Below are 16,316 nucleotides of genomic sequence, written 5' to 3' on the forward strand. Positions count from 1 at the left end.
ATGAATTTAGGTGAAAATGAATGGATGGATGGATGGATGGATGGATGGATGGATGGATGGATGGATGGATGGATGGATGGATGGCTGGATGGCTGTGAGGTGAGGGAGAGAGATGAATCTGGCTGTAGTGTACAGTAGATGGGACCTGGGTGGAGCCAGCAGGAAGAAAAGGTGGAGAGGACTAGAAGAAGAAGTGGTTTTCAGGGGTGAAGGGGGACAGGGGGGGCGGGGGGGTTGATGGCTGAGGTGCCACAGTGGTAAGAAAATCCAACAAAAAATATTCGCCTTTGCATTTCAGTGAGGTCTTATCTACAGTACCTTCTATATTATTTTGCTCTTTCATATCATATTACACTTTTTTTTTTTTTTGTTTATTTTTTTTTTCTAGGATTGCTTTGTAATAATTTGTACAGTTTTGCATGTTATAGATGTAATCATTTTTTGTTTTTCGGTTTGTTGTTTTACTTGGACTTGCTACTTTTTGAACGGTTTGGGCGTTTTACTGAGGATAACCCACTACAGGTGATGTAGATTCTTTTTTGCACAAAAAAAAAATAAAAAATATTTAAGGTGTAAGGTCAAAACAAAAAATAATGTATGGAACTGGCTGCCACATTAACGTGGAGAACTCATTATATTAACCTGACTCCGATGTATTTCAATAAAGCGGAGGGCTGTTACAAATACAAACCCAGTGTGTTTCTGTGTGGTCATTACTTCATTAAAAAAAACAAAACTTTATTACAAATCAACAACAAAAGTTCAGTTTTTACATCTATACAAGTTTTGCCACTTGAGGAAATGTTGGTCTAACATTTTACAGTAGCGATACAAGTAAGGGCACATTTTCAAACAGGATGGACTACTCCGAATGTTACTCTAATTCAAGGGGCGCGCTATTCTCTATTCACCTAGAAGGTTGCCAGCTGGGCGCTAGCTGTACGCTGGCTAGCAGCGGACACATCAGCTGTTCAGCCCCGTCTCTACACCGCGCATCTGTCGCTCAAATTGAAACCTTTTACTTGCGTCTTTTCGTTGACTTTGTAAAGTAATGACGCCACCTGTAAACTTTGCTTAGCGTTCTGTCTGAACAGTCATAAGGCAGGAGTTTGGGCTCAGCTCCCCCCCCCGATATATGAGCCCTTGAATTCTGGCAAACAGACATTTTTCCTCTGTCGTTAAGATACATCATCACACCAAGGCGGTGAGGTACCTCCGTATGACCAAACGCTTTTTAAAATGAGAAGAGGTTTGTAAAGTTCACGAATCCTACGCAGCGTTTGTAAAGAGAGTGAAAAATGCCTTTATAAATATTTGTTTTTTAGCAGGTCAAGTTACCAGAATTGTATTTGATACTGAAAAATAATGGAGACGTCAGTAGCTGAAGAGGTGCTAAAATAAAAAAGAAAGCACAGACTAGAAGAGAAGGCTCTAGTAATGTCATTCAGTCCTTCTTTCTACAAACCAGTACAGTACAGATAAAAAGCAATCCAGTGCAGTCAGTCAGTGTTGGTCCCATTTAGTTTTGGACTGGCGCAGTGAAGCCTTGTCGTTGTTCCAGGGTTGGTTATCAGGACCTCAAAATCCCTCGTACTTTTGTAAACTGGACAACAATCGTTTAGAACTTGAGTTTTTGGGATCAGCTAGTGGGTCGAGTAAAGAGGACATTTTTAAGGCATCAATCCACGCTCAGTCCCGTCAGTCTGGCTGGATCTAGCCAACGTCATCAGTTCAACAGGAGTAGATGGCACCGTGTCAGGCTTACTGTGAACCCTCCCCCAATCGTTCTTCAACGTTCGATGAAAAGAAAGATGAGCCTTTCCTCCTTTCCCTTCTACCCGTCCGGCCGCCGTCCTGTTCAGGCTGTAGCTCCGTCCTCCTCCAGGACTCGGTGAATCCCGTTTCCGGGGATACCGAGGACAGCTTGGGTGGTGCTGGTGAGGTCCCGGACGCTGCTGTGCCGTGATTGGCTCTCCAGTCGTTGAGTGGAGCCGTGCCGCGATAGGTTGTCCAGGCGATTGGTGCTACAGTGTCTGGACTGGTCGTTGAGGCGGGACATGCTTCCGTAGGGCAGCCGGTCGTCCACGGCCCGGAAGCTGGAGGCCGTGTACCTGGGACAAAGACCAACAACAAACGGCAGCATCAGGAGCGGGACTCTGTGGACCCGGTGCAGGACAGAGCCAAGACAAGACATGAGACCCACCTGCCGTCCCGCGAGCGGTGCAGGCTGCCGTGGTAGCTGCTCATCTTGGAGCGTGCGCTGCGGACCGAGCCGGCCCGGCTGGTGCTGCCGCTGGGCGGCTCGTCCAGCATGGCCAGGTGGGTGGACGAGGCGTGGGTGGAGGTCCCCTGGGTGGACGTGCCCCGGGACTTCCTCGCGATGGGCGCGTTGGGGTCCCTGAGCAGCAGCTGGGCGAAGTCGGGCTCCTGGAGCACCTGTCTGCTCTCGTTGACCATCCTGCTGCAGGACGACCGGGTGGAGGAGGGCAGGGAGGGGGTGGAGCAGGAGGGGGAGGAGGGGGAAAGGGGGAATGGAGGAAGGGAGGGCAGGGAGAGACGCAAGAGGGTGGGGAGGGAGAGGGGGAAGGTGGTGGGGTGGTAAAAGAGAATGGAGGAGTGTGTGGAGCAGGCGGTGGGAGAGGGGGTTAATGCTCTGAGTTTGGAGGGGTGGGTGGGGGAGTGAACGCAGAGAAGGGCCCGTGTTCACCACCGAGCCATACACACCTACTCACTCCTAAACACAGCTACACACACCTAAACGCACACCTACACACGACTACTACGACTGAGTACAGGTCAGCTGCCCTGACGGCAGGACCAGTCCCACAGTACGTCTCCCCATGGCTCTGCTTTTAGAGTGACACAACATCAAATTTGAATATCTCCAGTGATTATTAATATATATATAGTCAATTCTATAAAACAAAAATAAATTACAACATTACACATTACGACAAAAATCTTTTGATTTATTCTTCAGCTCCTACAGTGGGTTTTTCCTGCGTGTCTCTACGACAGCCAATCACCAGCGTTATTAGATCATGGCGGAAGCAAGCTGCATGCTGATTGGCTCACTGACTCTGGTGAGATTTACTCGTTAGGTATTAAATGACAAGGCCTTTTTTTCCCCGATACTCGATACTTTAGAGGCAATTCGGTCGCTGCCTTAAAAAGTAAGAACTCGGTACCCAGCCCTAATTATTAGAGTAGAGTATTCACATCAGATTTCATGGTAATGTCATATAAAGGCTAGTTAAAAAAAAAAAAAAAAAAAGCCCAAACCTACAACTGCTACCAGTCAGTACAGTGTTGACAGTGAGCCAGCTGAGATTTGGTCTACTCATGAATAGTCTGTGTCAGCTGAGAGACTTAAAGGTACCCTGAGGAGTTTGGAATTAAACAAACAGTTATGTTTACACTTTGCTGTTTCTCACCAGTAAGTATTATGTGTATGCTTGAGGCCTGACTAGTGTGCCAAATACATTTCCTTCCTCTACATGTAGAGCCGATTTTTGGAAAGAATTTAAAAGCAACATTGTTAAATCCATGTTTGCAGGGTTCAAGTCCTTTGCTGCATGTCATTCCCCCCCCCCTCTCTTTCCTATGTTCAGCCAACACGGTCTCACGGCAGTTCTTGAAATGGTCACGTTATTTTTAATGTATTGATTCGTGTTCACGGTTTTGTCGTTTTTTTTTTGTGGTGACCAGCACGAAATGGTCTATACGGAGATTAACGGGGAAAGCAAACACCACCACCCCCCCAGGGGAGGACGCCTCACACGCCGGGAGACGGCCGCGGGGGACGCACGACAATAACGGGACGGTTAACGGGGAAACAACACGCCACACGCGGGGACGCGATCCCCGGCCTCCGGGGTCAAAGCCCGGAATTGTTTGACCCATCCACCACCCCCAACCAACCTCCTTACGCGGATTTTCGGCATTTCATACAACTCGCTACCGTAGTCGTGCTGTGACCACGACATATGCTTCCCATTTAAATACATTGGTTTACATTTTCGTGCTGGTCACCACGGAAAAAACAACTACAAAAACGTCCCCGTGAACACGTATCAATAGATTAAATAACCTGACCATTTCACGAACTGCCGTGAGACTGGGTTGGTTCAGCTGTCCTATTGAATAAAGGCCAAAGACGCCCCAAAAAAATAATCTTAAAAAAAAATTTGAATTTTGCCTTCATTTGAGAGCCAATGGTGTAGAGGCTAAACCAAAAGTAATGACTAACATATGACTACGCATCAAAACATTTAAAGTAACTGTCTACACATTGAATTAATTTGTTATTGTGTCTTTTTTCTTCTTCTTCTTCTTAATAGTTGAAACGTTTAGTTTTTTTCATTCCAGACAGTATCTGAGCTAAGTCTGCATAGAGGTATTAGCTAGAATAAATGATGGGATTAAAAACCCACTGGGTTTTTTTTCTTCTTCATTAAATTATCACTACAAAGAGATGTAACGCTTTGCATTCTGCTCGAGTTAAAAAAAATACCGGGACAAAACTTACGTAAGAAACCCTTTTAGAGACAGTTTGCTACTGAAATATTTAGCATCATAAATTTAAAACCAGCTTGTGTGAAGCTGTGCCAGGAGAGCGTACGGCTCGACAAACGGAGTGAGAGCATAAAGGACGTACTCTTTGCGTCTCTTGCCGTGGAAGAAGCTGGCCCACTCGAAGCAGGTCTTCTTACTGGCCACCCAGAACACCGAGGGGATTCCTACGATCAGCATCATCACGTACTTAACCAGGAACACAGCCAGGTCAGGGCGACTGGTGCGCTCCACCTACAGGGCACACACGCACACACACACACACACACACACACACACACACACACACACACACACACACACACACACACACACACACACACACACACACACACACAGACAAGGGTTATTGTTTGGATGTATAGATATGTGTGTTTTGTTGTGTAAATATTAATCATTCTGAGTGTGTTTGGTAGATTGCGGAGGAGGGAGAGAGACAGAAAAGAAAGAAAGTTTGGTGCTAATACACCCACACAGTGTATGACCTGAGGGTGTGTGTGTGTGTGTGTGTGTGTGGGTGTGTTTTGTGTGTGTGTGTGTGTGTGTGTGTGTGTGTGTGTGTGTGTGTGTGTGTGTGTGTGTGTGTGTGTGTGTGTGTGTGTGTGTGTGTGTGTGTGTGTGTGTGGGGAGCTTGGAGGACTGGCTAACGTTGGGTTGCATGGCAACAACATCCTATTTCCAAACCCAGATTTTACATACGGCATCGCTAATATCAAGGCTAGAGCTTGCCACATTTTATACAAAAAATACACTTTGATGTAAGATTTTTTTTAAAGTGTACATTTGTTTAAATATGCTTATACAAAATAATGGTATGTCATGTGTATATGTCGATATAAGATCTGCAAAGATGAATCAATTAGTTGTCAACTATATAATTAAAAGCCAACCATTTTGATAATCGATGAATCGGTTTGAGTCATACTGTATATGAACAAATTAAACATTCTCTGATTCCAGCTTCTTAAATGTGTATTTTCACTCCTCTGTGACAGTAAACTGAATATCTGTGAGTCGTGGACAAAACGAGACATTTGAGGACGTCATCTTGGTCTTTAGGGAACACACTGATTGACATGTTTCACTTTTGGTCTTATTCGACTACGATTGCTTCAGTCGATTAGTCGTGTGTTGCGCTCTTTTCAAGCTAAATGACTTATTACCCGAAACCTTATGAGCACATCTCTGGTAAACACAAGATTTAAAGTGGTGCTTTTGCGTGATTCTCTGTGGAGAAGCTCAGTTTTACAGATCTGTCGATGAAATCAACAGTGATGACAGACAGTGATGAACACGTAAACATTAGCATCTTGTTAACTAATTAAAAAGGTTCACGCCTGCTGACAGTGTCCATTCATTCCCTGTGTGTGTGTGTGTGTGTGTGTGTGTGTGTGTGTGTGTGTGTGTGTGTGTGTGTGTGTGTGTGTGTGTGTGTGTGTGTGTGTGTGGGGGTGTGTGTCTACTCTATATCATCCCTGACAGCTTTGCTGGAGGCATAAACACCACAGCAGCTCGTCCATCTCTGACATGGCAGCTGATAACAAATAGTCCTTGTTGAAAACAATGGGAAGCAGATTTCTGTTGCTCTCCGTTGTTGTAGTTCTATTGTCTTATCTAGAGCTGGGCAATATATAGATATTATATCGATATCGTGGTATGAGACTAGATATCGTCTTAGATTTGGGATATCGTAATATGGCACAATTGTTGTCTTTTCCTGGTTTTAAAGGCTGCATTACAGTAGAGTGATGTCATTTTCTGAACTTACCAGACTGTTGTAACTGTTCTATTATTTGCCTTTACCCACTTAGTCATTATATCCACATTACTGATGATTATTTATCAAAAATCGCATTGTGTAAATATTTTGTGAAAGCACCAATAGTCAACACTACAATATCGTTGCGGTATCGATATGGAGGTATTTGATTTTCTCCATATCGCTCTGCCCTAGTCTCATCAATTCTCTCGTATGATCATTCTATGGTATTAGAATACATTGTTGACTTTAAAGAAGGCCTGGGGCCGAAATGTCATCTCAATAAAATAGAGACATGCATATGCCACACTTTTTTCGTACTTTCAATTTGTCAAAATGCCATCACAACATTGTGCACTTCAGGATAAGGTTGAACAGATTATAGGTTTCTGTTGTACTCCGTATGTTTCTGACAATGTTCACTTTATAAACATCCAGTGTTTCCTCAGGAAGTTTACAGCTTGTAATGTGGAGGAAAACCTGACCTGATTTCTGTCTACTGGTTGATCAGATCATAATTTAAGATTCAGGTTATTGTATGTCATCTATCATGTTAAAGTAATACATGTAAAACTGTGAAAATACAAACTGTGATCAGAAACTCACAGAGGTTTTTCGGTTACAGTGAGAGGTTTATTTCCAGGAAGACGCTGTGCCGTGTCACCACACTGCTGCCTGCTGCCATAGCAACAACACTACAGCTGCATCCAGTGGACCACAGGAACACTGTCTCCCACTCTCTTCCTATCTCTCTTTCTGTCTCTCATATGCACACACACACGCTGCACTCATGCAGTCCCGCACACAGCGGTAGTCATCACGGCCTCATTATGAGTGGGCCAGGCGGAGAGCCCGCCAGCCATCCACAGATTCACTCATTACAGCACAGAGATAAGAGAGTGATCCTCATTACAGACTGTATGTGGCACTCTCTCCGCTGCAGCTACACAGTAGCTTAAGGCTCCAATATCAAACTCATGCAGTTTATGAACCTAAAATGAGTTGTAAGACAGCCGTCGTCTCTTCTAGAGCCGCAAAGATTAATCGATAAGTTGTTAACTATTACATTTGTGAGTCCAAATTCTCTCATTCCAGCTTCTTAAATGTGAATATTTTCTGGTTTCTTCACTCCTCTGTGACAGTAAACTGAGTATCTTTGAGTTGTGGACAAAACGAGACATTTGAGGAGATCATCTTGAGCTCCAAACAACTAAAATAAATTATCGACAGATTAATCGACAATGAAAGTTATTGTCTCTTCCTTCGTTTGACCAATCTCATGTGGTTTGACTCAGTCACTACTGTGTGTGTGTGTGTGCGCGCGCGCGCGCGCGTGTGCATGCGTGCAGTGGAGAGGAAGGGTCGAGCATTGCTGTTGAGCCGAGTGGAGGTACGGGCCTCAGGGAAAGCTTTTAAGATAAATATAGTATAGCACTTAACTTTACAAGTTTACTGATGCACGTTATTGACTTAGTGTGTGACTGTACGCGTGTGCTTTCATGAACAGAGAGGGTTTGAGGGGGTGGAAAGCTGAAACTTGCGATTTTACACCTAGAGGCATCTGTACAGTACACTACTGTATATTGTCTGATAAGAGCACAGCACCCAGCTGTGCAGCACATGCCGCCTGTGCTCTGATCTGCTGGGACTGTGATGTGGTACAGCTCAACCACTCCCGTCCTCTGCAGTAAACTCTCTCTCACACACACACACACACACACACACACACACACACACACACACACACACACACACACACACACACACACACACACACACACACACACACACACACACACACACACACACACACACACACACACACACACACACACACACACACACAGGATTACTGCACTGCTCTCTTACACAATGCAGTGTTTACGTGACAGATTGAGAGCACCATCTGACTTTACTCACTGCTCTTGCATGTCATGCATCTCTGCCGACAGCTGAAACGCGATATTTATCATATCATATCCTACACACATACAAATAGTTTGAACAGTAGAGGTGAAGTCAAAGGGTCTGACTGAGGAGCGCCTCGGTAGCCAAGTGGTTACAGCACATGTGCATATAACCCAATGTCTGGCCTTGGGACCTTTGTTGCATGTCATACCTCCTTCACACACACACACACACACACACACCTACCCCCTTCTCCATTTCTACACTGTTGTCTGTCAGATAAAGGCAAAAATCTTAAAATATAAACAGTGAACTGAGATCCAGATAAAGCAAAAAGAACACAAACACACACAATAATAGTCTGCAAACACTCGTTCACTCTCAGCTCTACCACAACAATCAGAATCCACTTTAAACATGCAGCGGTGAAAGCGGATGTACTAAGGCGTGCTCACATGGGAGGTGATACCTGGCTGAAAGGAACAGAGAACAACAGAGAGAGAGAGAGAGATGTCTGAATTATTAACAGCTCTATCAGATGAGATGCAGTGTGTGTGTTGATGCTGGAGGCTGCTCTAACTTTGAAGACAAGCAGCATTAGAGTTATCACTAGACTGTCTCATATATGAGTGTTTGTGTGTGTGTGTGTGTGTGTGTGTGTGTGTGTGTGTGTGTGTGTGTGTGTGTGTGTGTGTGTGTGTGTGTGTGTGTGTTTGTGTTGGACATTGTGTTGAAATGCACACAGTATCTGGTCATATTCAAGACAATCTCACCGATCATCCTGCTCTAATGTCTCTGTGTGCAAACACATCTGGCAGTTAACAGCCTTCTCCCAGCTGTTACCTCCTGCTCATTCTTCTCGCTTCCTTACAAAAGTCCCGGTTGTACATCTAATGTGTACAAACATCTGTGCAAACTGTGCTGAACATCAATGAATGAATGCATCAGCATCTCATATCAACTTTAGTGAGGGGTCTGTTAAGGTATTATAAATTCTATGAGTTGTATTAATTATCATTTGTTCATTTTCTGTATGTATTGTATGTTGTGTCATTGAGATGCAGTCAGAGGGCCTTCTAGAGGTTTATTGTGACAGGTGCAGGTACATTGCTGGGCTATAGTATAGGCTTGGGACCATTATAGAACTCTGGCTCTGATTATCCATAACAGGTCTTCTGGATGTTTCTGTGTGTTTTACATGTGTGATAAGTAATAAGTGTAATGGCCGTACTGTGTTAGAGCTTCTAGATGTAATTATAGGTGCTACACGTATCTGTTGCAAATTAATATCACATTTCCTATAGTCTGGATCAACAGAAGTACAGTTATGTGCCAGATGTCCCGCACCTTCCCGCACCTCTGTGTGTTGCCATTCTCAAACTACGTTCGCTTCAGGCAAAAAAATTAACTTCGAGCAAGCTGAAAATGGCAAGTTTTGAAGACAATTTGGATCGTGCAATTAAGCAGGAATGCTTGGTTCTTTCTGGGTATGATGTAAAGATTTACTAAGAATATGTTTACAGCATTAACTCTCTAACTGGGACGTTTTGCGACCTATTGGTGGGATTGCTATGTCACTAAGTACAAACGGTGTTGCACTGGTAAGGGCAAATGACATTTAGCCATGTATCCAGCTAATTTAAATAGTTCACGTTACTGTATTGTGTGAACAGTTAACTTAAGTTAATATTTTATGTGGCATTTTCTTTTGCGTGGTGCAAATGTTGCACCAAAACAAGGTCCTTCCCGAGACTATTTAGCAGAGCCACAGTCTGGAACTCAAGACGATTGAGCTCTTTTTCTCCTATTCCAGAATGTATCTGTGGTGTGGCCAAACCTTACTCCACAGTGCTGTGGAGACCTTCAAAAAGGTCATACTATACTATACGTTTTTTTTGACATCCTATACTATGAATTTTATAGTTATATTAAGACTTTTTAACACTTTTTGACATACTATACTATGACTATTATTTACATACTATACTATGACTTTTTTCGACATACTATAGAATTACTTTTTTCGACATACTATACTATTATGGTTTTTTAACTTCCATAAGTTGGTTGGACCGTGGCTTAGTGGTAAACATTTCTTCTACTAACACCAACATGTAGACAGTGCAGACTCCTGGTTCAATCCCCAGTCTGGGCTGTACCTTTCTGTGTGGAGTTTGCATGTTCTTCCAGACTTTTTTCGACATACTATACTATGACTATTATTGACATACTATACTATGACTTTTTTTCAATATACTACATATGACTTTATTCAACATACTATACTATGACTTTTTAATCACTTTTTTTCGACATACTATACTATGACTATAATTTACATACTATACTATGACTTTTTTTCAATATACTACGTATGACTTTATTCAACATACTATAATATGACTATTTTTATCACTTTTTTCAACATACTATAGTATGACAATTATTGACATACTATACTATGACTTCCATAACTTGGTTGAACCGTGGCTTAGTGGTAAGCATTTCTCCTACTGACACCAGCATGTAGACAGTGCAGACTCTGACTCCTGGTTCAATCCCCAGTCTGTGCTGTATCATTTTGTGATTATGTATGTTCTTCCAGATTTTACTATGACTTTTTATTCGACATACTATACTATGACTTTTTTTCGACATACTATACTATGACTTTTTTCGACATACTATACTATGACTTTCTTTTCGACATACTATACTATGGCTATAATTGACATACTATACTATGACTATTATTGACATACTATACTATGACTTTTTTAATCACTTTTTTTCGACATACTATACTATTATGGATTTTTAACTTCTATAACTTGGTTGGACCGTGGCTTAGTTGTAAGCATTTCTCCTACTGACACCAGCTTGTAGACAGTGCAGACTCTGACTCCTGGTTCAATCCCCAGTCTGTGCTGTATCATTTTGTGATTATGTATGTTCTTCCAGATTTTACTATGACTTTTTTTCGACATACTATACTATGACTTTTTTTTCGACATACTATACTATGACTATAATTGACATACTATACTATGACTTTTTTAATCACTTTTTTCAACATACTATGCTATGACTTATTTCGACATACTATACTACACTTTTCTCGACATACTACACAATCCCCAGTCTGGGCTGTATCTTTGGGTGGAGTATGCATGTTCTTCCAGATTTTATTTGACATACAATACAATTGCTTTTTCGACATACTATACTATGACTTTTTTTTTTCCGACATACTAAACTATGACTTTTTTCGACATACTATACTGTGACTATTATTGAAATACTATACTATGACTTTTTTTCAATATACTACATAAGACTTTATTCAACATACTATACTATGACTTTTTTATCACTTTTTTCAACATACTATACTATGACTATAATTGACATACTATACTATGACTTTTTCTCGAAATACTATACTATGACTATTATTGACATACTATACTATGACCTCCATAATTTGGTCGGACTGTGGCTTAGTTGTAAGCATTTCTCCTACTAACACCAGCATGTAGACAGTGCAGACTCTGACTCCTGGTTCAATCCCCAGTCTGGGCTGTATCTTTGTGTGATTATGTATGTTCTTCCAGATTTTATTTGACATACAATACAGTGACTTTTTTCAACATACTATACTATGACTTTTTTTCGACATACTATACTATGACTTTTTTTTCGACATACTATACTATGACTTTTTTTCGACATACTATACTATGACTTTTTTTTGACATTCTATTCTATGACTTTTTTTCGACATACTATACTATGACCGACATACTATACTATGACGTTTTTTCGACATACTATAATATGACTTTTTTAGACATACTATACTATGACTTTTTTAATCACTTTTTTTTAACATACTATACTATTCGTTTTTTAACTTCCATAATTCGGTCGGACCGTGGCTTAGTGGTAATGTGAATACTGTGACTTTTTTTGACATACTATACTATGACTTTTTTATCACTTTTTTTTGCGACATACTAAACTATGACTATTATCGACATACTACACTATGACTATTATTGACATACTATACTATGACTTTTTTTCGACATACTATACTATGACTTTTTTATCACTTTTTTCAACATAATATGCTATGACTTATTTCGACATACCATACTATGACTATTATTGACATACTATACTATGACTACCATAATTCGGTCGGACTGTGGCTTAGTGGTAAGCATTTCTCCTACTGACACCAGCCTGTAGACAGTGCAGACTCTGAGTCCTGGTTCAATCCCCAGTCTGGGCTGTATCTTTGTGTGGAGTATGCATGCTCTTCCAGATTTTATTTGATATACAATACAATTACTTTTTCGACCTACTATACTATGATTTTTTTTTTTCCGACATACTAAACTATGACTTTTTTCGACATACTATACTGTGACTATTATTGAAATACTATACTATGACTTTTTTTTCAACATACTATACTATGACTTTTTTTCGACATCCTATAATATGAATTTTTTCGACATACTATACTATGACTTTTTTTTAGACATACTATACTATGACTTTTTTTAATCACTTTTTTTTAACATACTATACTATTACGTTTTTTTGCTATACTATGACTATAATTGACATACTATACTGACCTTTTCTCGACATACCATACTATACTATGACCTCCATAATTTGGTTGGACTGTGGCTTAGTGGTAAGCATTTCTCCTACTAACACCAGCATGTAGACAGTGCAAACTCTGACTCCTGGTTCAATCCCCAGTCTGGGTGTATCTTTGTGTGGAGTATGCATGTTCTTCCAGATTTTATTTGACATACAATACAATAACTTTTTCGACATGCACTACTATGACTTTTTTTTTCGACATACTAAACTATGACTTTTTTTCGACATACTATACTATGACTATTATTGACAAACTATACTATGACTATTATTGACATACTATACTATGACTATTTTTATCACTTTTTTCAACATACTATACTATGACTTTTTTATCACTTTTTTCAACATACTATATTATGACTTTTTTATCACTTTTTTCAACATACTATACCATGATTATAATTGACATACTATACTATGACTTTTTTTCAACATACTATACCATGATTATAATTGACATACTATACTATGACTTTTTTTTTGACATACTATACTATTGATCTTTTTAAGACATGCTCATACTTTCAGCTAGAAAACAAATTCCAAACGTACAATGTTCTACATCTTTTGGCATTATTGAATTGACAATGTTGTAGGGTTGATAATTGGTGCTTTCACAACATATTTACACAATGAGATTTTTGATAAATAATCATCAGTAATGTGGATATAATGACTAGATAAGGGCAAATAATAGAACAGCTGGAACAGTCTGGATGTAACAGTAACAGTAATGTAGCCCTTAAAACCAGGAAAAGACAACACCTACTATGCCATATTACGATATCCAAAATCTACGACGATATCTAGTCTCATATAACGATATTGATATAATATATATATATATATATGTCCCAGCCCATTAACAGAGTCAGGCATGTTACCTGGTAGGGGCAGGGGATGTGATAGTCTCGACACCTCTCCTGGACCCAGGTGGTCTCCCAGATGGCACGGTAGCTGTTCTCATAAAGGTAGCAGGCCAGAACGGCCAGCAGAGGGACCAGGTAGAGCACAGAGAACACGCCGATACGGATCATGAACTTCACCAGTTTCTCCTGGTTCTCCTTCTCCAGCGGAATCTCCATGCGCACTCGGTTTAGTGCTGCTATGCCTGCCAGCAGCAGCGCCACACCGACCTAGGATGATATGACACGGGGCGGGGGGCGGGGTTATCTTGTGTAACAGATTATACAGTACAGACGGCAGCCTATATCTGTTATCTGCTTTCATTTAATTAGAATACTTTCTACACATATCAGTTTTTAGTCTTTGTCAAAAAAACACATTTTGAGACATATTCTTAAATCGCAAAACAAGCGATTATCTATTAGAGACAATTTAGAACAACCCATCCCATCAAGATGAAGTTGTGGGGCATCAGCATTAAATTAAAATAGATACCACTATGTTTTCACAACATCTCTTGCTGTTCTTTATCTAGTTCTTCCTCACCACTACGTCCAACCCCAGTGGGGCCAGCAGGAACCAGCGCAGGGCCGTCAGGTTGTAAAGCCCCACAAAGCAAACCCCACTGACACTGTCGCCCTCGATCTTGTTCATGGCGAGCAGGCTAACTGTGAGGACGCCGGGGATGCCCCAGGCACAGGCGTGGAAGAGGAGGGCCTTCTTCTCTATTGCCTCACTGCCCCACTTGGGAACAGCAGCCAGGAACCAGGTGATGGTCAGAATGACCCACCAGACACTGCCGGCCATGGTGAAGAAATACAGCACCATGAAGAGAAGGGTGCAGGCCTGGGACGGAGACAGGACGTAAAGGTTCAGGATCAATATCAATATCTAGGCAGTAGAAAAACAGCAAAAAAATAATACACAGCCAAGAAAACATTGTCTCACCTTATTATGGGAGCCTTGGGTCACTGTTGAAGCCCTAAACCTCCCAGGACTCGCTGAGTTACAGGAAACTTTGTCCTCCAAGAGAAAGCCCAGGAAGAACACTAGAGACACCATCATGTAGCACACAGCATAGAATATGATTGGACGCTCTGGGTAGCGGAATCGTGACACATCAATGAGGAAGGTCAGGAAGGTGAAGAGGGTGGCGGACAGACAGACGATGGACACCACCCCGATGAAGTAGCGTGCGAACGTCAGCTCCTCGCGCGTGAAGTACATGTTGGGACAGGGGGGAGAGCAGTCGCGGATCCCCATGAAGGAGTAGCTGAGCTCTGGGTCGATTTTGAGCTCTCTGGGACACCAGAAGCCGTAGTCCCGCTGGACGGCAACGGGCGATTCGGTTGTGTCTGAGCTGGACAGGAGGTCCACGGGACGGGGGTAAGGCTCGTCACAGTCTGGGAATCTGAGAGGAGATGAGAGATGATGATCTCCGGGTCGTTTTAGCTGTAAGATTACATATACTGCCAACACTCTATTACTGCCAATTAGTTTCAAAAGCATTAAGATTGATGAATACACTTTCTACCTTCCCTCGTGAGACAGCTTATATCAGTGCAGCATGAAGGAGAAGGAATTCAACTTGCAGAGACTTGAAACTTGTCTGAGAGAGAAAATCCATTATGTTTTTATTTTCTAAGTAACTTTATCACTATGTTGTCAAACAGTTTTCTTGGGATATTTCTGTCGGACAGGCTTGAACGGGCAACATCCACTGACCACTGAGCTACTAGAAAGCTACATATCTTTCTAATACAAGGCTCTACCAAAGTAAAACCTTTTTTCAACCTCACTCCTCCTTACGTTCTGGCCATGCCCTTCCTTAGCAGAATTTCTTAAAATCAGTCTTCCAAACCACGTCTGGAATGTTACAATCAGCCATTGAGCCAAACTCTCTCACCCGTTCGGCATTCCCCCAGAAGAAATGCTTTTGCCCAAAACCAAACAGGGTATGCTTGCCTTCCCCTTTCTTACTAACATGACTACTACTACTCAAATGGAAAAGATGCTTCTCGTTCTCACTGGATTAGGGACATTTTGCTATGTTTGAAAATTGAAAAATAAAAGTGAATACATTTGACAAAATGTGTGACTCTAATTTGAGATACCTGAGACTGTTTCTGAGCAACCGCTCCAAACCATTTTACTCTATTTTTAATATGTTTCGTTCTATGTACTGTTAGTTAATTTTTACGTACAACCTTCTTGGTTTGTCATTAATGGGTTAGTGTGTGTTTGCGTGCGTATGCTAGATGTCAGCCAGGTGCCTGAGGTTGAGTTCACAGGAAAGATTGAACTCTTTTAAGACACTTACCTGTTCTGTTCCTTCATGGTATTCAATTGAAAAACAACTCTGAGAATGATTTATTTATTTATTTTGAAACATCCAAATGTACTCACTGTTTTTCTTCAAGGTTTCCTTCATTGTGTGAATGCGATGGTTTATACTGTGTTGGCCATGTCTGTGCATTCTGCGGCT

General features: G+C 41.4%; 1 protein-coding gene across 3 annotated transcripts in view; it reads right to left on the reverse strand.

The window, feature by feature from the left end:
• Positions 1–717: 717 nt before the first annotated feature.
• The window catches only part of fzd3a (frizzled class receptor 3a), a 32,128-nt gene continuing 16,529 nt past the window's right edge, over positions 718–16,316 (reverse strand). Inside the window, exons 4-9 of one of the 3 annotated variants that reach the window (XM_039782062.1) lie at positions 14,780–15,242; positions 14,378–14,677; positions 13,810–14,061; positions 4,658–4,806; positions 2,204–2,461; positions 718–2,111 (exon numbers count right to left, since the gene is read on the reverse strand). In XM_039782062.1, coding sequence (XP_039637996.1) covers positions 1,859–2,111; positions 2,204–2,461; positions 4,658–4,806; positions 13,810–14,061; positions 14,378–14,677; positions 14,780–15,242 — 1,675 coding nt within the window. In that variant the 3' untranslated portion in view covers positions 718–1,858. The remainder of the gene's footprint in view (positions 2,112–2,203; positions 2,462–4,657; positions 4,807–13,809; positions 14,062–14,377; positions 14,678–14,779; positions 15,243–16,316) is intronic. The other 2 variants (XM_039782064.1, XM_039782063.1) reach the window with 2 other exon arrangements.

The sequence above is a fragment of the Perca fluviatilis genome, chromosome 18, assembly GCF_010015445.1.
Source record: "Perca fluviatilis chromosome 18, GENO_Pfluv_1.0, whole genome shotgun sequence".
In the NCBI taxonomy this organism is placed as follows: domain Eukaryota; kingdom Metazoa; phylum Chordata; class Actinopteri; order Perciformes; family Percidae; genus Perca; species Perca fluviatilis.